We start from the raw sequence: 25,276 nt of genomic DNA on the forward strand, positions 1-25,276 counted from the left end.
AGCCAGGCGAGCCGGGCGGCGCGGCAGTTCCGGACTCGCCTCCCCGACGCCGCCGCGCTCTGGACCCGCTGGCCGAGGTCGCGAGGGCGGCCGAAGGGGCGCCCAGGAGCCCGTCGCCATGCAGCCGCCGCCGCGCAAAGTAAGTCCCTGCGTGCCGGGCTCGCGGAGGGAGGAGAAGCCGGGGAGGGCCCTCCTTGGCACCCGGGCACAGTCGGGGCCGCGGGGTCCCCGAGACGCGCTCTCCGCCCCCTAGTCTGAAAGGGCGTGCGCGTGCCAGCTTGAAGGGGGCGGCTTCCTTGCAAGCGCAGCGTCAGGCTCTAAACCAGGGGGGCCCCCAAACTTTGGGGATCCTGTGGGCACAGTTGGAAATCTAATAAGCTCTTGCGGGCGCCACAAACGACCCATTTCGCAGAAGGAGAAAACCGTGGGGATGTGCAGAAGCTCCTCCCAGACAACGCGGGACGGGGGGGGGCGCATCTACGCAAACCTCAGAACAAATGAAACACAGAGGAAGGGGCAACCCCTACCACCCCAAGCAAGAAAGCAAACAAACATTCGTTAGATATAAAAATTGGACAGAGGCTTGGCTGGTGATGGAGGGGGGTCTTGGTGGAAGGTGCCACAGTGCCTGTAGGAGCCACATGGAGGCCCCCCCTCTAACCTCTTGGACTCTTATGCATCATCATTCCTAGCCTTTGTATTTAAAGTGCTTAGCACCCACTACCTTGTCATCCTTGCAACAACCCTTTTGCAGAGACTGAGAGGAGGAGTGACTTGCCCAAAGCTACTTGCTGAGTTCATGACAAGCAAGATTTGAGCCAGAGGCTTCTAGACGCTATTGCTACACCTGCTCCATGGGGGTTGAGCTCCTGGAGCTTCTGCCCACTGCTGGTCCCTGAGGGCAGCTGTTCCTGGGGTCCTGCTGGTCCTCTTCCCACTGCCTCTGGGTTCGTAGCCTTAAGGTTCCATTCCTGTGCAAAATAGGGGGTTCCTTTTCCTTCTGCTCCAGGTGTGTATGCTTGTCGGCTCCTTGCTCTGTAGGAGGGCCTATTGCCATTGATAAGGTGCCAACTCTTTCTCTTCTGCAGGTTAAGTTGACCCAGGAAGTGAAAGTGCGCCTCATAGAGCAACTGTCGAGCCTTCAGAACAAGCAACAACGGGAGCTGGAACTCCTAGAGGACATCAGGTAACAAACTGAAATTGGGAACTGGGCAAGCTCCTGAACAGGTTCCGCCAAAGGCCTAAAGGCTACCCTTTCCCTCCCCTGTTAAACAGCCTAAGACAGCCTTCCTCCTTACAGACATTGAATCGGAAAGCAAGGGATGGAGATTGACCTCTTGCTAGTGGGTGACCCATGAACTTCTGAGAGCCTACTGCTCCTTATCCGAGAGGCTTAGCCTGTAAAGAGCATCAGCCTTAAGCTAGAAGTGTGGTTCACCTGCTTACATAAATCCAGCAGTCATTTGTGTTGATTCTATACCTGAAGTTAGCATGTTAAGTTTCAGGGACTCTTCCAATGGATCAGTGGTTCATATTTAAAATGTGGGGATTACTGGAAAAAGCAGAGTGGTGCTGAGTAGCATGTGCTCAAACCTGAGCCATTACTGTGCAAGGCTGAGGCGTCTCAGGGCCAACGAAAACAACAGCTGCTCAGTAGTCCCGTCCCCCCTTTTGCTGGAGGCCATGCAAGTTAAAATAATGTGAGCAGCTTGGTTATTAGGAAAACTGCTCAGTTGAGGTCTTCTCTGGAATTTTCTGTCAGGAAGTATGACACACTAATTGTTGTTTCGTAATTATTACTACTTTGAACTTGTTTTTTAAAAGCATCATGCAATTTCTGAGGTTACAGTCGCAAGGGAGAGTTGGGTGCATGCTAGTTGGGCTTCCGCTGAGTCCCAGAGCTCTTCATCCAGCAGATCTTGAGAGTGAGATTGTTCCCTTGCCCTTAGATTCTGATTGTGCAAGAAGATTGGGCTGTGTGGTTATTCAGGGCCTTTGTCTTCTCCTTGCTTGCAGGTCCTACAGCAAGCAGCGATCTGCCATTGAGAGGGAGTACGGGCAGGTGAGACAATGCAAGGCTTCTGAGCTGCTTGCTTGAAATATGTTGCATGCTCCCATTTAAATTGGTTGTAGCCAGTGACATATCATGGCGGGGTGGTGGATATAACCAAAAAGTGTCTGGCCTTAGCAGCGGCCATTTCCCCAGGGTTTAGAGCTCTAACTAGCAAGTCGTGGCAAGAGATGGATACAGACTCGGCTTGTGCCATCCATTGTAAGCCAGCACTCTTCCCTAGCTGAAGGAAGTGACCTAGTGAGCAGGAAAGGATCATTTGAGCTCTTCCTTGGACCTGATAGACCTAAAGAGCCAGCTGCAGCTGTTTCTTAGGACTTTTTCTACTTGGAAGTGGGCAGATGAAGAGTCACCTGTAGCTGGAACTTGTACTGTAAAGGGTTTTGCAATCACTAGAAAAAGTTGAAAGAAGAAGTGGTACTTATCTGACCGTAGATCTGATTCCCACCTGGGCCATGTTTTGGAGAAGCCTCCTGGGTTATGCCCAGGCTATGCTATCAAACCAACATGCCCTGAAGACCTAACTTCCTCAGCAGTGGTGCTACAACAAGCTACAGTGGTGCCTCGCTAGACGAAATTAATCCGTTCCGCGATTCTCTTCGTCTAGCGGTTTTTTCGTCTTGCGAAGCAAGCCCATTGACAGCTTAGCGGATTAGTGCTAGAGCTGTCAAGCGGCTTCCAGCGATCAGCTGTTAAGCGGCTTATCAGCGGAACAGCTGATAAGCGGCTTAGCGGCTTAGGAAAAGGGCAAAAAAAGCAAAAAAAAAAACCGCTGGGGGACGCAAGATTTTTTCGTCTTGTGAAGCAACCCCATAGGGAAATTCGTTTTGCGAAGCGCCTCCAAAACAGAAAAACCCTTTCGTCTAGCGGGTTTTTCGTCTTGCGAGGCGTTCGTCTTGCGGGGCACCACTGTACTAGGCTTTATGTCCTCACATTACTGAGTGTTGCTGACAGAATCCTACCCTTTAGCCCTCCTGCCTAATCTCTGATTCTCTCTTGATTGCATCTGGCCACTGCACACATAGATGGCTTCGTTTGGCTGTCCCCACTGAGGCTTGGGCCATTATCTCTTGAAGTCCCAACCTGGGATTGCACGTGAGTAGGAAAGTGATCCCTTGGTGTATCATATCACTCGTCTGCATTTGATCTCCTGCCATCTTGTTGGACAGCATCCTTTTCATTCCTCCCCATTTGATTCTTGCGAGCCATTCGCTGGTGTTGATAAGTGCTGTTCCCATCCTCCTGGGGGGTTACATAACTGTAACGGGACTGGCCTTGGAAGGGTCCTCTGAGGCACTTTGCCTGTCTAGAACTGGACATGGAAGATGAGTTTGGGGACAAACATGCCTTTTAGGTCTGATTCTTGTATTCAGCAGGATCATGTGTTAAGAGTTTTCTGGACTGCTGAATATTACTCCATCTAAAGCCATAACTCATATCTTGCATTTGAACATTTTTTAAAAAACAAGAGACGCCAATTTGCACTGTCAAAAGCAACTCCAAAAGTCATTGGAGTAGAGAAATGTCAGGCAAGGAAATTGTTAATGACCTGTTCCTCTTCTCTCTCTTCTTTTCTCTCTTCTCCTCTCTTCTCTTCTCTTCCCTGCCCCCCCCCCCACTGGCAATTTTTCTGGTTTAAAATAAACTAATTATAAGGCATATTTGTGTGTATGAAGTACCGTAATTCCATAGAAACTAGCCTGCCTCGGGAAAGGCTGGTTTTCTGTCTGCTGAAATAGGGGAGCATTTGAACATGCACTGCCATCTCCTGCTGCATGAACTTGTACATTTTAGGAAAGGCTTCGCCACGTGATTCTTCTGGTCCTTTTCAGGTTCATACCCTGTTAGCATCTACTCTCCTGTTGTGCTACCTGCGACATGGATTCACATAGACAGTTTGGGACTTGCATTTTCTGTATGGGAGACCCCATACAGACAAAGGGGCTGTGAGCTGTGTGTGCCAATCCATCGCGAGGAAGTTTGCTGTTCAACAGCTTTTCCAAATTTGTGAACATTATTTTTAAGTCAAATGTGAATATATATATATATATAAAATAATTTTCATTTATATACATTACAACAATGATTCAACTACAATTTTAACATTTCCAGCTTCGACTCCCTTCCCTCTCTTTCTGCGGTTCTTTACATTTATTTTCATCCTTGCCTGTCTTAACTTATTCTTTTATTCATCTATTCTCATATATATCTCATATATATTTTTGAAATGCAGGTTTTTACAATAATCCCACCAATGTCTTGATCTGTTTGCAGATTATTTGTAAATACTCAATAAACCATTTCCATCCCTTTCTAAAAGGTTTGTTATTTTGATTTCTTATTCTTCCGGTAAGTTTCGCCATTTCTGTATACTCCATTAGTTTCTGTATCCATTCTTCTCTCGTTGGGACCTCTTCTTCCTTCCATTTTTGGGCAAATAGCATTCTTGCAGCTTAGGTAGTTCTGATCCCATAATTCCCAAGAGAAAAGCTTCTGGTTTTTAACGAATGTTATCTTAAACATCTTTTTCAATTCATTATATATCATTTCCCAGTAAGCTTTAACCTTATTGCAAGACCACCACATATAGAAAAAGGTACCTTCTTTATCTTTACATTTCCAACATTTATTTGATTTTGATTTAGACATTTTTGCCAATCTACTAGGTGTTAGGTACCATCTATATAACATTTTCATATAATTTCCCCTTAAACCATAACATACTGTAAATTTTATATTCATATTCCATAATTGTTCCCATGTTTCCATTTCTACGTTGTGACCAATATCTTTTGCCCAGTGTATCATTGAAGATTTCACTTGTTCGTCCTTTGTCTCCCATTCCAATAACATTTTAGACATCACTTTAACATTACAGTTTAACAGGTCTCTCTCTAGTTGTGATAGTTGTTCCCCAAACCCCCGCTTCATATCCTTTTTAAATACTTCATTCAAATGATGATATTGTAACCATGTTGTTAACACCCCAATAAATCCTTAAACTCTTTTAATTAAAATTCTCCACCCTCCTCTCTTAGCAAATTACTAAAAGTCACCCAACTTTCCACCATATTTTTCTTTTTCACCGCTACGGCTTCCAAAGGTGAAAGCCAAAGTGGTGTTTTAGTCTCTAATAAGTTTTTATATTTATCCCATATGCTATACATTTCCCCCCTAATTATATAGTTTGTGAAGTCTTTGTGTACTTTCGCCTTTTCATACTACAAATAAGTGTGCCAACGAAAAATATTATCATGACCTTACAAATCTAAAATATGCGGGTTCTTCAATAGCAACCATTCCTTCAACCAGCATAGACAAAATGCTTCATAATATAATTTAATATTTGGCAGGGAGAAACCTCCTCTCTCTTGCGTGTCTATTAGTATTTTATATTTTATTATTGTTTTTTCCCCTAGCCAGTTGGGCTCCAGTGACGGAAGTGTTTGAAAATGCTGTGCCCTTGGTGTTTCAAGATCAATGTGGTCTCTGTAACACAGCTGATGACTGGGCAAAATGCTTGCATTTAGATCAGCTGCATTTGGCTTGCGAGTCTTGCATGATGGGACAACCACTGACAGTGTTTCTCATGCAAAGGCTGGCATGGTGCTGACTCAGCACTGCTCCTGTGCTGCACCTCTTTGCTACTCCCAGTGCCACATGGGGCTTGTCAAGCAAGCAATTACCATATGTTTCGCCCTATTGGGCGCACCGGCCCATAGGGCGCACCTAGTTTTTGGGGGGGAAATAAAGGGGGAAAATGTATTTTCCCCTCAGGCGCGGGGCTGGAGCGGGGGAAGCCCAAGCTTCCCCCGACCCCAGCCCCCAGAACAGGCTGCTGCCCGCAAGCCTTGAGAGCCCGGCGGGACCTCCCGCCAGGTTCCCAAGGCTTGCGGAGAGCTGCCCGAAGCCCGGGGTGCACAGCGCCACGCTCCCCGGGCTTCGGGCTGCAGGCAGCTGTGCGCAAGCCTGCGGAGCCTGGCGGGAAGTCTCGCCGGGCTCCGCAAGCTTGTGGAGAGCTGCCCGAAGCCCGGGGTGCGCTCCACTGCACTCAGTGGCGTAGCGTGGGTTGTCAGCACCCGGGGCAAGGCAAGTAATCTGCACCCCCTAACCCGTGGATTTGCGCCCCCTAACCCTAACTCCCAGATGTTGCACCCGGTGCGGCCGGCCCCCCCTGCACCCCCCACGCTATGCCACTGACTGCACTCCCCGGGTTTCAGGCTGCAGGCTGCTGTCCGCAAGCCTGGGGAGCCCGGCAGGAACTCCCGCGGGGCTCCCAAGGCTTGCGGATAGCTTCCTGAAGCCTGGAGAGTGAGAGGGGTCGGTGCGCACTGACCCCTCTCGCTCTCCAGGCTTCAGCGAAAGCCTGCATTCGCCCCATAGGATGCACACACATTTCCCCTTCATTTTTGGAGAGGAAAAGGTGCGTCCTATAGGGCAAAAAATACGGTAAAACAACAAAGCCATCATGCATGGGGGAAATTGGTTGCATGAACTGACTCTGAGTTACTGTCAGGAAACCGCAGTATTCTGAACCTTGGACCAGTGATAACTTTGCCTTAGGCTGTTTTGAGTTTCTGAGCACACCTGCATTCAGGTTTTATTTTAAGAATCGGATGTGCTCAGTCAAAACACTGAATTCCTGCAGTCCTACACCGTGGATAAGGAAGGTGCAAGCACATTCCAGGATGTGCTTGACCCTGAGCATCTTCCCAGAGATGAGAGCACCTGCTGTTCAGCAAACCAGTAATATGGGAAGCTGCCGTGTCAACACAATCCTGGCTCTTGGGTCTTTATCAGATGCTGTTTACTTTTATAGTCTTCTCCCTTAAGTGGTGAAGATATTTCCCTATAGCAAATACCTATAAAAGAAGTGAAGGAGAAGAGTTAGGACAAAATCTTTAACATTTATGAAAAATGGATATTGCCTCTTTTAGGTGATACTTAACTGATGGGAGGAAAAGAGGCGTCTGATAATTAAGTAGGGCCCCTGTTCCCATGACCAAAAGTGCAATATTTTCTTGTCAGTTAAAGCAAATAAGAAGGGGGTGGGGAGTGGAGGACAAGTTTTTGTGCATTAACTGGGCAAAGTGACAAATGGTCAGTTCACAGGAATTGTTTCGGCCATACCATTTCTATTATTCTTTGCAAATAAGAGGACTTGCGTCCCAGGAAAAGGCGTTTCCAGAGAGCAAAATTTTGTGCTGTATTGGTCCATTAAAACAGGGGTGGATAGAAGGGAGGTCAAGATCTACTGGAGAAACTCTGGATGGTTTGCAGTAAGATTGCCAATGACTTATGAGTTCCAACTATTACAGCAACTTTCCCCCCAAATTAGGATACTTTGGGGTATAGGGGAAACTAGGAATGGATTTTTGTGTGAAAGGACTGTGAGCTCAGTTTTGGTACTATGTATAAATTCCTGAACTGAGATGTACTCAGGGGTCCCAGATTCCTAGTGCATCGGTGTCCCTCTTTCTAAGTGTATTTTTGGTCTTTGTTGGAAGCAGCCCAGAGTGACTGGGGAAACCCAGCCAGATGGGTGGGGTACAAATAATAAATTATTATTATTAGGCACTATTTTGCACTTGACCCCAGCTGGTAGATGTTGGTGGGGCTCACACAACCTGCATTCAAACCATGGAAAAACAGAATGCTCTGAATGGCGAGCAATTAATAACGTTGTCCATTTTTTTATGCAGTCCTACTTTTCTCTTAGACGTCAGTGGCGCTGTGGGTTAAACCACAGAGTCTAGGGTTTGCCGATCAGAAGGTTGGCAGTTCGAATCCCCGCGACGGGGTGAGCTCCCGTTGCTCAGTCCCTGCTCCTGCCAACCTAGCAGTTCGAAAGCATATCAAAGTGCAAGTAGATCAATAGGTACCACTCTGGAAGGAAGGTAAACGGCATTTCCGTGCACTGCTCTGGTTCGCCAGAAGCGACTTAGTCATCCTGGCCACATGACCTGGAAGCTGTATGCCGGCTCCCTCGGCCAATAAAGTGAGATGAGCGCCGCAACCGAGAGTCGGCCACGACTGGACCTAACGGTCAGGGGTCCCTTTACCTTTACTTTTCTCTTACGAAGTTCACTGCAAATTAGCATGGTTCCTAAGTGGCCTTCCATGCAGGCAGTGGCCAGGCCTGCTTAGCTTCAGCCGTGCTTCCCAGGCCACCTGTAAAAAGGAAGATAGTTGCTGATAATAGTTAATGGAGCTGGAGAATCTCCACACACACACACACACACACACACACACACACACACACCTGGCCTCTTCTTCTTCTTCTTCTTGGAACTGCTGTGGAGAGGAAGGGGCAGCTGCTGGAGGCCAGTCTTACATCTGCAGCTCAGCAGGGAGGCCACAACAAACACCCTGGATTATTCATCTGCTAAGTTTTCTGCATGCGGGATGGGGAGGGATACCCAAAAAGAGCCAGTGGCCATATTTGCAGGAGCTTTCAGGGAGAGGGAGGGCTGGCTTGTATTATTTTTCCATTTTCAACTACTCTTCATATCCATCTTGCAGACTTAACATGGGTGGAAAGGTGGGTCACAAAATGTTTCCAAATAAATACACTGTATATATTTACAGGCATTGCAAAGGCTGGCAAGTCAGTACCAGAAGAGAGATGGGCAGCGTGGCTGGAACGTCGCCAGTGACTCCAGGTGGGGAATTGGGCTTTGTGGCGAAAGGAGCTGAGCTGCCTTGCTTATTGGGGAAGGGGCTCGCCTGGCTTAGCAGCTGGAAAGGATAGTTTTTGAGGAGAAGGGGGACATCTTAGTCATCTCCCAAGCTTGGTGTTCTGCTGAATCCACCCGTGATTATATCTGTTCTCAAAGGTAGGCCAAATAGCAATACCACCGTGTTTAATTACATGTGTGTTTGGTCATGTACATGGGTAGGCAAACTAGGGCCTGGATCTAGCCCAATCGCCTTCTAAATCCGGCCCACAGACAGTCTGGGAATCAGCATGTTTTTACATCAGTAGAATGTGTGCTTTTATTTAAAATGCATCTCTGGGTTGTTTGTGGAGCTTGGGAATTCGTTCATTTCTGCCCCCCCCCCAAGGTCTGAGGGATAGTGGACTGGCCCCCTGCTTAAAAATTTTGCTGACCCCTGGTCATGTATATGCCTAGGGAAATGTGGCTATTGTTGCTTTAAGTGCCCCTCCTCTTTGAATTCAAAGAGCCTTTCTCTCTCTCTTTCCTTTCAGCTCCTTAACCTATAATGTTGAAAACCTCTTAGCAGAAAGTGTGGTGGTTTTTGATATTGCATTGTGGCTTTATGCCTTTCTTTAATCAAGACATCTGTCAATGCAGTATCTGTGCTTGCCCTTGAATTTTAGTGCAGGAAGCAAAAGTGCCACCCGGATTACTTTCTTCCTCATTATTACTTGGGAGGAAGGAGGCTCTGTTAGCTGGAAAGCAAAGAAAGCAGGTGGGAGGAAGTAAAGAAGCAGCGTTAAGCCATCCTTCCAGGGAAATGAGGATGTGGGCGCAACAACTGGACTCGGGAAATGGGTGGAAGGATGTGTGGCGCAAGGTGGGAGAAGCTGGCAACTGGAGCACACAGCCCTGGCAGAAAAATGAGTCAACTGAACCTTGACATAGTGGATGCTGTTGCCTTGTGTTGTTGGTCTAATGCAGCCATTCGATAGAGCTTCCTCAAATTTAACCCCAAGGCAAGTTCCAAGAATCTTGGAGGATGTTTTGTGGAGAGAGAAGCTGATGCAATGAAGCCCAAGCTCTGAGCCTGGATGGGGCTTTATACTCAAAGAGCTCAGGAAGTGGTTTTAGCACTTCAGGAGGCTGCTGATAGATACCACTGTGCACATAGTTTAATGGGGACTGAGTGCATAGCTGTCAAGCGTCCCTTATTTGGTGGGAAAGTCCCTTATCCCAGCGCCGTGTCCCGCCACTGTCCCTTATTGATGATGTCCCTTAAATTTCCCGGGTTTCAAAGAAAGCAGCTCCTCTCCCTCCCTCCCTGCCTGCTAGGGAGGAGGGAGGCTCCAACTGTGTTGCTTGGCTGCGTTGCTCACCCAATAAGGAGTCTAAGAACGACTGGGGGGTGGAGCTTGCATGCCTTGTGCCAATCAAATCAGCCACGTTGCCTGGGGACTCGCCTTTGCTCAGCGCTTCCCAGCGGAGAGGTGACGGTGGTTTTCCTTGCTGCATCCCCTTTGCCGGGTTGCTGCACTGTGGGAACCACCACTTGAGGCTTCGTTTGGCTGCTGGCTGGGCTTTCTGCCTTTGGCTCGGAGGGGCTCAGAAGTTGAACATTACTGTGCTCCTTGGAAAATCCCTTATTTTGGCTGCTGATCCCTTATTTTCAAGGCTGCTGGTCCCTTATTTTCAAATCTGTAAGTTGACAGCTATGACTGAGTGCAAATCAGCAATTGTTTAGAAAGATGCAGCTGGCCGGTCCGTACTGCATGTACCATGCTGCTTAGTGCAGTGGCTGTCAGGGAATGAAAAGCCCTGGTGCTCCTAGAGGACAGAGTCCTAAGACCTCATGAAATCAGAAGCAGGGGCTGGTGAAAGCCGGTAACACCTTGACCTCCCTAATATTTCTGCAGGAGTGTCTTTGGAGTCTGGAAAGGTGTGATTGATGGCACCGTCTCTTCTGGTCAGTCCAGGCTGGCTGCCTCCGATAATTATCGCAGTGTGAGCGCAGAGGCAGCTAAAACCGCTCGTATGTCAAAAGAACACTTGTTCAAAAAGGTACTTTTTGGGTGGGCTAGGAGGGTCCTAATAGCAAGCCTTTGGGGACAGAGAAACCGTGCTTGGCTCTGGATGGGGAGGGGTCCTTGAGACTCCACTAAGGGGTTGAGCAGCAGCTGGCAGAGGGCAGGATGCTGAATGTCGGACCACTTCCCCACCTGCTCTCCTAGGGCATGGACCAGCTACTGAATATCCAGACTGAACTGCTGGAGACGGTGAAGGAAGTCAGCAAAACCAAGAAGCATTACACACAGATTGAGCGGTCCAGTGAGGTAGCCAGAGAGAAGGCTGCCGATGTGGATGCCAGGTGAGCCCCCGGTTCCCTACCCCCCAAGCAGGGGAATCCCAAAATGTGAGTGCCAGGGGGTCCCAGTGGGCTGCGCCATGTTGTTCTCGCAAGTCTCGCATGGTCTGGGACTTAAGACAGAGCTTTCCAGAGCTGAGACCACTTGGTGGTTCGCATCCAGGGGATCTGTGGAAACTGATGCCTGTCCTTTCCCTCCCCTCCACAGGCTCAGGAAGAGTGACCACGGCATATTTCACACAAAGGCCAGCTTGCAGAAGCTCAGCGCCAAGGTCAGAGGCCCATCCTGCCAGCCCACTGGGACACTGAAGTGGGTTACAAAGGCCTGAGGGATGCTCCCGTCGCACAGTGGGCTGGCAGAGAGCTCCCCGATGTGGGGTGTGGGTTTGGTAGGTCTTTGAAATGTCGAGTGCATGGCCCTCTGTTCCTCTCATTGCAGTTCGCTGTGCAGCTGGCAGAGAATTCACAGCAGCTGGTGGTGGCACGAAATGAGTACCTCTTGACTCTGGCGGCTGCAAGAGCCCACCTGGAGCACTACATTCATGTGGAGCTGCCTGCAGTTTTCAAGGTAAGAGCTCTTTTCTTACACTGTGCACCTTCTCCTCTGAGGACAACTTTGCAGACCTGGGCAGCTTCTTGTATAGCACCGCTTGCGTGCAAAGCAGCTATGGCAGGCCATAACTTTGAACAGGAAAACTCTATGGGAAGGGACAGTGGTACACAGCTTCCTCTACACCGACACACACTCCCCTAGTTTCCAATTTCACCTTCCTGCAGCTGTGTCCCTTAAAAAAAAGGTGGGGAGAATTGCAGTGGTGCCTCACAAGACGAAATTAATCCGTTCCGTGAGTCTCTTCCTCTTGCGGTTTTTTCGTCTTGCGAAGCACGGCTATTAGCAGCTTAGCGGCTATTAGCGGCTTAGTGGCTATTAACGGCTTAGCGGCTTAGCGGCTTAGCAGCTATTAACGGCTTAGCGGCTTTAAGAAAAAGGAAACAAACGCGCAAGAACTCACAAGACGTTTTGTCTTGCGAAGCAAGCCCATAGGGAAATTCATCTTGCGGAACGACTCAAAAAACGGAAAACTCTTTCGTCTTGCGCGTTTTTCGTCTTGCGAGGCATTCGTCTTGCGAGGTACCACTGTGCATGTTTTTTAGCCTTCCCTAAAATGCTTGGATTGCCACCTGCTGTGGTCTTTTATTTTGCTGTGCAGGATTTTAGCTTGAACCAAATTCTATTTCCCAGTTTCTTGCCAATCCCACAAATATCTTGCCTCAAATAGGCCCTGTTTTTCTCTCAAGGAGTGCAGGGAGTTGCCTCATTTTGGATGACTCCCTGCACTGCAGCAAGTTTGGGTGGAATGATCTCTCTTCTCCTACGTGTACCTCCTCCCTGGAGGAGCCTCCCTTCCTGTTCCTCTTCTCGCTGTGCACCACCCAACCTGTTGGATCTGTGTTTTGTCAGATGCTGGATGGTGACCTTTATGAGCGGCTCAGAGACCAGCTGACCCTGATCAGCAAGACAGAGCTGGAGGTCTGCCAAGGCACACAGGAACTTTTCCAGCGTGTTCTAGGTACATCTGCACAGGTAACAAGGCGCTCATAAGTGACTGTGTTTCTAGGGGTCTGTAGGGTATCCCCAAAATTGCTGTTCTCCTATTGGGAAAAAAATACAGGCATATTTTTACATTTGATGTTTTCAGATCTCCTCCAATAGAAATCAGAGCCCTCTGTGACTATTCTAAAGCTTTCTGAAGAAGTGTCCCTTCTGTTTTGGCCCTTATTCTCTTGCCTAGCAAGTTTGGACTTTCTTCCCCCACCTTACATGTCACAGTTTAGTGTTGCTGTGGAACAGCCATTCCCCAAATGAACTTGTGGCAGCCCTAGGTCTTCGTTTCTGAGTTAAGCAACTAAAAGTGCTTTTCTTTGGGACCAATCTGAAGAAAACGATAACCACCTTGTTAGACCTTCTCTACCTTTTTGGGGAATAATAACCTGTGAGCCCTCAGAGGCCTACCAACAGGTGGGATAGGGTTGTCTCTTAAGCTTTTCCAACCTCCTGAAGCCCACCAAGCTGCACAAGATTTCATCTGCCTCTGGTGCCCTCTTGGTGTGTGAATTGTTGGAGGAGCAAAAGACTTGTATGGTGGTGTTGTGGAGCTCAGTCAGGAAGAGTAAAATTTGGGATTGGGTGTAGGGAGCACAAGCAAAATTAAAGAAAAAAGATGGTAACAGACGGGCCACAGAGATCTATAGGACAGGGATGGTTGACTGATGGGATAAAGAGAAGCCTACAGAGAAAGAGGATATTGTACTATGGGATGTGGAGAGAGCACCTGAGAGATTGTGGGAGCAGGAAAATGTAGCATAAGAAAGGTGAGTAAGGGGTAATGGGCGGAGTTACAAATACCTTGAGGACCACTGACCTGGACCCTGTGATCCTTATTTGAGGCCCTCCTTCTTGTGCCTCCTGCGCTAGAGGTCCAGAGGGTGGCAACACAAGAATGGGCCTTTTCTACAGTGGCTCCCTGTCTGTAGAATTCTCCTCCTAGGGAGGCTCGCCTGGCGCCTTCATTACATATCTTCAGGTGCCAGACAAAAATGTTTTTCTATAGTCAGGCCTTTGGCTGAAGAACATTCTATGGCCTTTTAAATGTGTTTGTAGGAGGAGGGATTGTTGGTTTGTTTTTCTGCTATGTATTTTGTGTTCTCATTATATATATTTTTATGGTTTAAATCGCCCTGTGCTCTTTGAATGAAGGGTGGTACATAAATTTAATAAACAAGTAAAAAAATAAAATAATTACAGAGATATCATTTACTCATGCAGAGAAAAATGAATATACACTATAAGCACAGAGATAAAAGAGGTGGTGCCAGATAACCGGATAAAAAATAGAAAATACTGCATCAAATACGGCAGAAACACTTTTCTGAGACTGATGTAGTCTGGCTCTCTTAAAGATGTAAAAATCTACAAGTGGCCCTTGAGTGATTTGAGTTGGGCCCTCAGATTTAGCTGATGAAGAACATTGCAAATGTGCACTTGAAATGCGTGTTCTTCATCAGAATTGTGTTTGATAAAATAAAATAAATAAATGCTGGACCACTGAGGCTTTGGACAAGGCAGCATTGCCAGGGGCTCTTTGGAACACAGAAGCAGCAGAAACCCTGTGCCAGCAGCATTTCGTCCAGCAAGGACAGGCTGGCGGTAGGGCAGTGAAGGCCACTTTCTCTCTCACTTGCTTGGCATGTCTCAGACTTTCTTTTCTTTCTGGTTGTTCTTGCAGGTGTGCCAGGAGCAGAATCTCCTCCTCTTCCTCCAGGATAATGCTGCATTTTCAGCGATGGTCATGCAGCCCTTTCAGCCGGCAGGAGCTGACCAGGTGGTAAGAGAGAAGCAGGCCCTGCCCAGCCCTTGCCCAGGAGGAGAAGGGTGTCTTCGGACAGGGCTGCTAACAGGCCTATTTCTTCCCAGACTTCTCTTCTGCATGAAAGTGGCAGCAGCCTTGGGGAGAGCGGGTTAGAGAAGGAAGCACGTCGCTGGGCCGCTCGAGCAGCCAGAGATTACAAAATAAAAACTGTCAGTGAGCAGGTGAGCAGCCAGGCTTTATTTCCCAGGAAACACTTCCCACGTGATAGGACTTGTCCATGAAATTAGAGAGAATAATCCCGTTTTTCTGGTTGTACTTTTATCTTCTGCATTATTTGGGTGGATGGATATGAACTGGGAATAGCATAAAATCCTGTGAAGAGTTAGTGTCTGGGGGCAGGGTAAAATGAACCCCTGTCTTCACCCATGAATAAAAAAATCAGTTCTCTTCCTGCTTAGATCAAAAGAGCAGGGTTTTTGTGGGGCTCCAGTCCTTCAGGGCCTTGTGGTTGCTTGCACTGGCAAGTCCCTTCCCTTCCCCTTTGGGCAGTCTCCTTACAATTGGGGCCCTTTTTCCCTGAAAGAGGAGGAGCAGCTGTCAGAAATGGAAATGGAGGTTTCCAGGCAATTTCCCCTCCCCCTCCTCTACTGGATAAAGCTTTTGGATTTCTGGAGCTGGCAGAGGAGAATCTAGCAAACTCCTTGGAGTCCAGCGATGTTTCCCCAAGACACGAGTCCAGCCTGTTATTCTGTTCTAATGATTTTTTTCACTCTGAAAAGAAGAACAGACTTCATCCTGTTTAATGATTTCACCTCAGCAGCCACAAAAAAAGTTGTATAATTTCATAAAAGAAGACGTGGCCTATTGCAAATTTTGACGTTCCTGTGGCCATTCTAATTTCAAGGGCCAAAGACTGAAGCAAGGTTTCCTTCAGGATTCCTGAGACAAGAAAACAGAATTTGCCCTGAGAATGATGCTAGGGTCACTTAAGTATTCAATATTGGGTTGAGCAGGTTCTACAGAGAATGGAAGCCAGGAGGCAGCAGGCCCCTGAAGCAGAGATGACCACCATGGAGAAGAGGATGGAGGAGATAAGAGAGAACCTACGGAAGGCTGAGGTGCGTCTACTGCAGGCTGCCTGTGCATTTTCCAGAGTGGTCAGCAATGCTTGTCTGTCTGAAGTTGTCGGCTTTGTGCCATTGATATCCCTTGCTGGCTCCCGGCATTTGTGTCCTGTATGTGTGCTTTCTGGTGCTTTTGCTGACTTGATGGCAAATATTGCAGGAGTGAAAGAAGCAGGCTGCATTGCCCAGGAGAAAAATTCCAACTGAAGGTATCCAGCCCGTCACCCCATTTGACTGTATTTTATAGCCAGGGGGCTAGAATCTCCATGCTGTGTAAAGTTTAACTTCTTGAAGAGGTGAAATATAGGCAGCATCCCAGAATAAACAGGTTAATGCATCGTCATATTGAGACTTTGATGTTTTATCCTTTCTGATGCAGTTAGCCAGTCACAGGTGGATCTACGTTTGGAAAATGATTTCCGCCAGCTTCTCATCCCCATTGCTCTGCCTTGGGTGTGATAAATCAGATTTCAAACAAAAGAAATTTCTGTTCTTTTATCAAGGGAAAGGAGGGTATAAGATGCTGTGGAAAGGAGGGTGGGCGAATGCATGGAGAGGCTCAAAATCAATAGCAGAATTAGATTCCTAGGTTCAGAACATCAGGAGGTACCGTTGCATTAGATTCCTAAGTGTTTTGCAGGCAAACATCATGGCTGGCTCCTGGCCAGCATGTATAAAGTGTGCATTTTAGGTGTAACCAAGAGGGGCAGCCTTCTACCCTGCCTTTGCTGCCAGGGCATTGGCTTCTGGCTGTCATTCAGAGGGTGGCATTCTTGGTGCTGAATGGCAGTCCTAATCTGCTAGCTGCTGCTTTTCTCCATTTGAAAGACCAGGCTTGTCATTTCCTTTGCTCTGCTTGTGGTTGGATGTGACAGTTGTTTGAGGATGGAATTGCTGATTCATTCCTTGATCACAGGACGGTTCTTGCCCTCTCTTTAGATCAGCAAGGTGAAGGCGGAGGCCCGGCTAGCTCTCCTGCGTCAGGCTGGCCTGGATGTCGATACCTGGCTGGCAAGCAGCATGGGGCAGGTGCTGGACGAAATGGAGCAAGAGCGGCGGCTCAGCGAAGCTCGCAGGTCTGAGAGAGGCTCCACTCCGACGGTAAGAGTTGCCTCTCTCCAAAGATCAGCTCCCAAACCCTTGGAAAGAGCTGCGCCCCCACCCCAGGCCCCTTGAAGGTTGCTGCATCATTCAGACACGTCCTGCTGCTGCATGAAAACAACACATGGAAGAGGCTTCTGTGCAGTTGGCAGTACATCTGAAAAGGGCATCTTTCAGGGAAAGAGAGACTCTTCAGCCCAAGGGCTACAAGGAGCTTTTGAACTTGTCTGCATTCTCTTGCCCAAACTGGGACCATTCCCCCTGCTTGGCTGAAGTCTGTCTTGGGGAGAATCTGGGCAGTAATAATAATTTATTATTTATACCCCGTCCATCTGGCTGGGTTTCCCCAGCCACTCTGGGCGGCTTCCAACAAAATATAGTGGTCTGTTAAACATTAAAAGCTTCCCTAAATAGGGCTGCCCTCAGATGTCTTCTAAAAGTCTGGTAGCTGTTCTTCTCTTTGACATCTGGTGGGATGGTGTTCCACAGGATGGGGGCCACTACCGAGAAGGCCCTCTGCCTGGTTCCCTGTAACTTGGCTTCTTGCAGTGAGGGAACCACCAGAAGACCCTCGGCACTGGACCTCAGCGTCCAGGCAGAACAATGGAGGTGGAAACACTCCTTCAGGGCAAATATTCCCATTCTCCATTCTCTTTGTGATGTGGTGTTTCCTTGGAGTGAAACCCTCTTCCCCCCACTCCCAGTTATCTGAGATTCTGTGTCTTTGGCCTGGAGCTGCCTTTTCTTTATATTTGATTGGCCTGTCATTTTAGCTTCCCATAGTTGACAGTCATAAATCTTCCATCAGGCAGAAGACTTCGATCTTGCTGAGTTTGATGACTATGACGACAACACAGAACTGTTTGAGGACACAAGACCAAGTCCGAGCATGGTTCGTGCTTATCCTTCATCCTGCAGAGTATTTTTCCCATACCAGGTAATACTTCTTTTCTTCTCCCAAATAGGAATTGCTGCTTGCAGCATGCCCTTCACAATAATTTATCATTACAAAGCTCAAAAACCACCTCTAGGTGGCTTTTCAGGGGCTTCAGCAAGGGCACTGCCAGAATTTTGGGGTACCTTAAGCAAGAGACTCTCCAGCTGAGCTTCTTACCAGCAAGTGATGTAAACAATAACAAACAAAGGGAGTAAAGCTGGGAAAATGTGGTAGATGTTTGCTAAATGTCTTCACTCCCACACATACCTGGATTCTGACAGTGATTCCTCATGTCTTACACTGTACCTGGAAATCTCAAACAGTGGCACATTTGAGACATAACAAACCACAGCTTCTTGATGCTGGAATGAGCATAATAATAATAATAATAATAATAATAATTTATTTATACCCCTCCCATCTGGCTAAGTTTCCCCAGCCACTCTGGGCGGCTTCCAACAAAGATTAAAAATACATTAAAACACCCATCATTAAAAACTTCCCTAAACAGGGCTGCCTTCAGATGTCTTTTACGGATAAGATAGCTGCTTATTTCCTTCGCATCTGAAGGGCGCCACTACCGAGAAGGCCCTCTGTCTGGTTCCCTGTAACCTCACTTCTCGCAATGAGGGAACTACCAGAAGGCCCTCAGCTCTGGATCTCAATGTCCGGGCTGAATGATGGGGGTGGAGATGCTCCTTCAGGTATACAGGACCAAGGCCGTTTAGGGCTTTAAAGGTCAGCACCAGCACTTTGAATTGTGCTCAGAAATATACTGGGAGCCTGTTGCTTTCATGCATGGGGAGCAGCCTTCTGGTTTGCCACGAACCATAAGCAGAAGCTTCTAATCTCCTTTCCTCACCCATGAAAGGAAGAAAAGAACCTTATTCCTCTGAGGCTCATGGCTACGCCTTCTCATGGTGAGAAAACATGGCTGGCCAATGATGCCTGAGTGAGTCATCAGTGCTGCAGACTTTGTTGTGACTCTACGTGTGTTCTTGCCTGCCAGGCCTGCCAATCGGACGAGCTCTCCATTGCGCAGGGTGAGGAGCTGGAGGTCATTGAAGACGGCGATGTGGAGGAATGGGTCAAGGTTCGTATAAGGAACCTGGGTCAGGTTCCTCTCTGCTATGGGACTTGGGAAAACCTTCCATGAAAATCTGCCTCTAGGGTGCTAAGCAAGAGTGTGAATGGGTGCTGAGCAACTCTGCAAGGCATGCTGGAGATGCTTGGACACATGGAACCATTGGGCGTCCCATCTCTGGCAGCAATGCCAGTGCCAAGACAGAAGCTGAGCACTTTGGACCTAAGAGAGCAGATCCCAGACTGTAGCCTTGGGAGCAGCCTGGCTGTGTTCCCAGCCACACATGGTAGGAACGCACAAGGACAAGCTTGTTCAAATATGTTTCTTGGTGTCACTTCTCCTACCTGACTTCAGGCGCGTAACAGTGCAGGACAGGTCGGGTACGTCCCTGAGAAGTACCTCCTCTTTATGGATTCAGTAAGCAGGGAGCACCCAGGCCCAGATGGGACTGCCCAGGAAGAGTCTTCTGATGTGGCCTTGGAGAGGGAGCTGACCAACATCATGAGCATGGGCCTGATCCTGGAGCCTGGAGGTGCGTCTTGCTGGGGTAGTGGGGGGGGGGCTGTGGGGGCTGTGAGCTATTAGCAGAGGGTGCAAGTGCATGGTGGTGTCAAGATACAGGCCCGGCATGGCTTTTCTGCCCTGCCCGTCGGATCTCCTGTGATAAAATTCCCAGGGAGCCTCTGCCCAACCTGGCTAGTGGAAGAGGCAGCCTGCCTGCACTTGAAAGGGTTCAGTTTATATACGCTTTTTATCCTGTCCTCCCCCCCCCCCCAGCAGAGTAAATGGCTGCTGATCCCACCTGCTTTGTAAGACCAGTTGTGTCCTCTGTTTGTTTGCAGCTTCCCTGGTGCGAGCCCTTTATGACTACGAAGGGCAGAGCTCTGAGGAACTCAGTTTCCCCGAGGGAGCCATCATCCGAGTGCTGCCCCGGGAGGAGGGAGCGGTAGATGATGGCTTTTGGAAAGGAGACTTCAATGGGAGAATTGGAGTCTTCCCCTCATTGGTTGTGCAAGAAATAACTGGCGCTCAAGAGGGAGCTGAGCAGGTGAGTCCCAGGGTGGCCCAGGAAGGGCAGAGCAGCTTGTCTGCCTCCTTATGGAATCAGTGTTTGGACTGTTGCAGTTGGCAGGGCCATGGAGTCCTGGTAATAGTTACTGGGATCCACAGATATGGACACCTCAACACGTGCCCCTCCTGCCTCCGGGGAGCATGCCAAGGCACCCCAGAAGCTTGGGGCTGAGGAGGTACCATATTTTTCGCTCTATAAGATGCACCAGACCATAAGACGCACCTAGTTTTTGGAGGAGGAAAACAAGGGAAAAAATATTCTGAATCCCAGAAGTCAGAACAGCAAGAGGGATCTGGCTTCTGGGATAGCCTCTTGCTGTTCTGGCTTCTGGGATAGCTGCATGCAGCCTCTCCCGGGCAGCGGGATGAAGGCTCCTCCAAGAGCCGTACTTCCTTTAAAGAGCATGCGGAGCGTGTGTGCGGCTCTTAGGGGCTTTTCGCCGAGCAGGGAGAAGGGCAGCACACACGCTCCACACGGCTCTTTAAAGGGAGCGCTGAGCAGAGCCTCCCACCTGCATTTGCTCCATAAGACGCATACACATTTACCCTTACTTTTTAGGAGGGGAAAAGTGTGTCTTATAGAGTGAAAAATACAGTAGTTGAGCAGTCATGCAGTGCTTCAGAGGTGCTCAAAGGGGAAGCAATCTGTTTTATGATCTAAGGGATACTCATACTGATGCCTTGTTAATTTGGAGTCCACAACTTCTCTCTGGGCTTGACAGCCGGGTATAAAGTCATTATCACCACCCCTGCCCATTCCCCAACTAGAGAGGGGGTGGCATCTTGTTTTTGATGTCATGCTGAGCATACATCCAGAATACCGCACGAGCCCTCAGAGCATGTGCAAGGTGCTCTTTTCTTCATTGTTCTTCCAGCTTTTTCATGGCTGAGCCCTGCTGAACCTGGTTCCCACTCCAACACAGGGTTGTGGGGAGTCACTCGGCCCACATTCCTTTTTTCCACTTGGTGTCTTAGAAGTTTGCTTTGCTTGCTTTGAGTCTGACGGCAGCTTGGCTTTCTTGTTTCAGGAACTGCTTTCACCATCTCCTCCAGCTTTCTCCCCTCCAGTCCTTGACCATACATCTCCTCCAGACATTCTGCTAACAGGTGAGTTACTTGAGAAACCAGCATCTGGAGTCTTTCCCCCCTACCCCACCAAAAAATGGTGGCTTCTGGAATAGTCTAGTTGTGTTAGAGAGAAGTGGTGATATGTACAGATCTCTAGTATGCTGTGAAAACATGTTTGTGTTTCTGGAGAAGTGGGATTGAGAGAGAGAGAGAGAGAGACCAGGTTAAGGGCCGGGATGTCAGCAGTCCTTCACTGTTTTGCCCCACACAAATGTAGTCATTAATGTTTTTATGTGTTCCCAGGTGGCTGGCAAGGAAACATGCAAGATTCCCCTGACCTGAACACACCACGCATTCGCCCAGTAAGTTGTTGCCCATATGCCATAATGGGATGGCCTCGGTCTCCCTGTCCTTTATCCCCACCACTCACAAAAAAGTTCATTCACGTATGAGCATCCTAAAATGCAAGTAGGCTATGATCTAATATTTGATGCAGTTTGAATAACTATTATGAGCATATTTATCTCTCAGGTAGAGAAAAAAGGCAGAATATTCCATTTTGGCCAAAAAGGGAGTGCTCAGTCCTTCTAGAATGATCTTACACACAAGTGGGGCTTTGTAGTCAGCCTTGCCTGTTAGGTTTGTATTCTACTAGAACCTTAATAAGACTTTATATTTGAGAAACTGAATGTTTGAACCCACATTACAGGAGGTAACCAGAGTTTGTCAGTCTTCTGTTGGGAGGGAAGAAAAGTAGAGTGGGAAGAAAAAACTTGAGATGATGATAATTTTTGTATCCCACCCATCTGATTGAGTTGCTCCAACCACTGTGGGCAGCTTCCAACTGAATATACAAAAACACAACACAATATCACACATTAAAAGCTTCCTGATACAGGGCTCCCTTCAGATGTCTACTGAAGGTTGTATAATTCTTGATCTCTTTGACATCAGATGGGAAAGAATTCCACAGGGCAGGTGCAACTACTGGTTCCCTGTAGCTACACTTCTGGCAGTGAGGAAACCACCAGAAGGTCCTTGGAGGAGGATTTCAGTGTCCGGGCTGAATGATGGGGGTGGAGACACTCCATTAGGTATACACGGAAGCCATCTAGGGCTTTAAAGGTCAACACCAATACTCTGAGTTGTGCTTGGAAAGGTACTCGGAACCAATGTAGATCCTTTATGGTCACGGTGGCCATTCCCAGTCACCAGTCTGGCAGCCACATTCTGGATTAGTTGTAGTTTCCAAGTCGCCTTCAAAGGTAGCCCCATATAAAGCGCATTGCAGTAGTCCAAGCGGGAGATAACCAGAGCAGGTACCCCTCTAGTGAGACCCTGCACAGACAGGTAGGGTCTCAGTGGACATACCAGATGGAGCTGGTAGACAACCGCCCAGGACACAGAATTAGCCTGTACCTCCATGGACAGCTGTGAGTCCAAAATGACCCCAAGGCTGCACACCTGGTCCTTTAGGGGGCCAGTTACCCTCTTGAGGACCAGGGGCTCCCCCACACCTGCCTGCCCCCTGTTTGCCAGAAACAGTACTTCTGTCTTGTCGGGATTCAATCTCAATCCATTGACCACCACCCATCCTCCAACCGTCTCCACACACACACACAGGACCTTCACTGGTTCCAGTTTAAGTAGTAGGTCGAACTGGGTATCACCCACATACTGGTGGACACCCAGCCCAAACCCCCTGGTGATCTCTCCCAACGGTTTCATATAGAGGTTTTAAAAAACATGGGAGATAAAGTGTAACATAAATGTCAGCAATACTCCAGACTCCTTCTGATGGATTTTGAGAAAAACACTAATAGGGTCCTAAGCTTGCCCCTTTGTGGGCATAAGATGCAGTGCGAGAACTTTACACCCTTCAGAAATGCTGCCTTCCCCCACCCTTTCTTTTTAGGTTCGGGCTCCCCCGCCTCCACCATCGAAGGCTCCAGAAGATGACTCGCTGCCCAGCCACGATTAAGTCCACATCTGCCAGGGATTTGGCTTCCCAAGAAGGCTTGAGCGCTTTGGGGGCTGGTGGGGCCACAAGCAAATCCGTTTCTGCTTGGAGTTTTTGGGTGCCTCTGGCTGCTTTTGAGCCTGTACTCACATCTTCCAGCACCAGCAAGCTAGCAGTGGGACGGAGGTGCTGAGAGGAGCATTGCTGCTGCTGCTGCTGCTGCTACTGCTGCTGCTGCTGCTGTTGCTGCTGCGATGAGCTTCTCTACCTCAGCACATGAGTACATGCTCAGATGGATGGACTGCACCAGAATGGACTTGCCAGGGAATGTTGAAAACACGTTTGTCTTTCTCTCTGCACTGGGGTCGAGCCCCACAGCGTAGGACCTAGAAATGGCAAGTTCTGTTTGGCCCTTGACATTCCTTGGACTGCTACTCGAGACAATGCCAAGCATTTCCTTTGTTCCTGTTCTGTGGTTTGAGATGGGAGCAGGTCTCTCCCTTTGCTTTAAATGCTGCTGCTAGCTAGCATCTGTGTGCACTTTGTCTGTCAGAACTATTGACAACGGCCGGGTCTGCTGCTCTTGTAGCCAACAGTTCTTTTGCTGTCCCTTGCTGAGTGAGTGTGCTGCGTCCTTGAGAGGCAATAGATGGGCAGGTACTGACCGAATAAACAGACACCATTCTGCACGTCTTCAGCATCTTTAATAGGGTTAGTTTTTGTTTACACTGTACTTAAACATGAAAAGATGTAGGGGCGAAGGCAGAGGTGGCCTTCGGTCATGGCTTAACTAGAACACAGAAGACTAGAAATCACAGGGTCTGGGGGAGTGTTTAGTTGGCTCATCTCCCAAGCCAGGTTCTGGTCTTCTAGCGAGGGGGAAAGCCTATCTGGAGCCACGAGAGTCTCCAGGATCTGTGTTGAGCAAAGCAGCCCCCACCCCCACCCCATGCAAGTCCCCACACATACCACATTGAGCCCCACAGCAAAGGGGCTCAGAATTAGGTGCTATTTGGCTGCTTCAAAGAGGATGGTGTGGTTAGTAGACACTAGAGCAGGATCTTTGCAAGGATTTATCACTTAGGGGAGTGCCTGTTTGTAAATATTGCGGTCTGAGGCAGAATTCACATTTCCTCTTGTGTAACTGCTGCTCCTGAGTTGTAATTCTAGCTCCTCTGATTGTCTTGTGTGAATGCTAGAAACCAGGGAGGTTACCCTGGGTCCAGCTACCTGTCTAAATGCAGCCCCCGGGGCCACTGTATTCCCTGGTCAGGATGGGAGTGGAGACTCAGACTTTAAGCCGGCTAAGCTGAGTCACAGCTATGAGCAGAGCAGGCAGTGCCAAGGGCCTTCTCCCCTTAGTTCAAAACTCACTCCACCCACATTGGCCAAGTTCTCTTCCTGCTGTAAGCAGTAGCTGTATTTTATTTTTTAAACACTAATCGTTCACTCAGACCTGACTGGCATGCAGGAAAATGGGCTATTGCTGAAAGGGCAGCGCCTGGAGCGGGATGTGAGAAGGTATCCTGAGATACAAATCTGGGATTCTTCAAAGCACCGCAAGTTGAGCCCCAGCATGGAGAAGAATGGGATTCTTACCAGCTCAGGCATACCGGTGGGTCCCGCCATCCCACCCCACAAGTCGCATGGTTGCACACAGGGGCCTTAGCAAAGCTTTCAACAGAATGAGGTTTCAGCAAGGTGGATAACGCCACAACACGGTCCCGTTCCTGCGCTCTTCCGCTGCTGCCGCTGCGTGAGTAGCTGTTGCAATGGGGATGAGGCTCTTGCCAAGTGTCATAGTTCTACTAGTGGAAGTGGCACGTCCTTGCCAGGCATGGTGTCGCTCTTCTGGCCCAGGCGTGACTCGTTCTGGCCGCCTAGTTCTTGTGAACCTAGTGTTGCCTCTGTGTGCATCTCTCTGCTTTGCAACCCTGAACATGGAGCAGGCAGGCTCTGGAAAAAAATGTTGAAGGAAGGAGCGTGAACAGAAACGTCTACCAAAGGCAAAGGATAGTGGTAACTGCCCTCCATCTGGAAGCAGCCAGAGTTCCACTGCAACTTTTCACAAGGGGTTAAAAGGATGACTCCACAATGCAGCCCATAGTGGTAGGCCAGAACAACAGTGATGGAGGTGCCCCTCCCCCGTAGGTGGGCAGGAGGGGGTCACATGCTCCTCCATCCTCCTGTCTCCTGAGCTACTTGGCTCGCTGTGGCTCATGCTGGAGCTGCCCTTGCTTGCCTTTATTACTGATGCTGTTCAGCACACACTTTGGCCGTTTCCCAGCCAGGGGCGTAGGAAGGGGAGTCCGGGGGGTGCGGGTGTCATCCTTGAGGGGGGTCTGGCCTGCAGCGCACCCAAGCCATGCGCCTCTCCTGGGAGTGATGTGGTGGCTCGGGCCCCTGCACTGCCCAAAATAGCAGCGTGGGGCTTGCGTGGGCAGCTTGCCATGCCGCGCCCCTGG

At 48.8% G+C, this 25,276-nt stretch overlaps 2 protein-coding genes across 9 annotated transcripts in view; one reads left to right on the forward strand and one right to left on the reverse strand.

Annotated features, from left to right (window-relative positions):
* Window positions 1-23,500, forward strand: FCHSD1 (FCH and double SH3 domains 1). 3 transcript variants are annotated; one of them, XM_083748432.1, is made up of 20 exons: window positions 1-139; window positions 1,089-1,186; window positions 2,017-2,062; window positions 8,660-8,733; window positions 10,647-10,791; window positions 10,962-11,098; window positions 11,304-11,367; window positions 11,535-11,663; window positions 12,558-12,680; window positions 14,383-14,478; window positions 14,571-14,687; window positions 15,480-15,584; window positions 16,530-16,691; window positions 17,500-17,628; window positions 18,638-18,721; window positions 19,067-19,244; window positions 19,555-19,760; window positions 20,812-20,890; window positions 21,155-21,213; window positions 22,767-23,500. In XM_083748432.1, exons 1-20 carry the CDS (start codon window positions 119-121, stop codon window positions 22,830-22,832), a joined length of 2,118 nt encoding a protein of 705 aa, XP_083604558.1. In that variant the 5' UTR covers window positions 1-118; the 3' UTR covers window positions 22,833-23,500. The 3 variants fall into 3 exon arrangements, with proteins under 3 accessions (XP_083604558.1, XP_083604559.1, XP_083604560.1); XM_083748434.1 differs by having other exon boundaries at window positions 30-139; window positions 14,383-14,481; XM_083748433.1 differs by lacking the exons at window positions 19,555-19,760; window positions 20,812-20,890; window positions 21,155-21,213; window positions 22,767-23,500 and adding an exon at window positions 19,311-19,529 and having other exon boundaries at window positions 15-139; window positions 14,383-14,481; window positions 19,067-19,276.
* Window positions 23,494-25,276, reverse strand: part of RELL2 (RELT like 2) — a 19,918-nt gene continuing 18,135 nt past the window's right edge. For all 6 annotated transcript variants that reach the window (XM_083748470.1, XM_083748473.1, XM_083748472.1 and 3 more), the window contains one exon: window positions 23,494-24,767. The gene's annotated coding sequence lies outside the window, so the exon portion shown is untranslated. The remainder of the gene's footprint in view (window positions 24,768-25,276) is intronic.

Source organism: Podarcis gaigeae, assembly GCF_964106915.1.
Source record: "Podarcis gaigeae genome assembly, chromosome: 7".
Lineage (NCBI taxonomy): Eukaryota > Metazoa > Chordata > Lepidosauria > Squamata > Lacertidae > Podarcis > Podarcis gaigeae.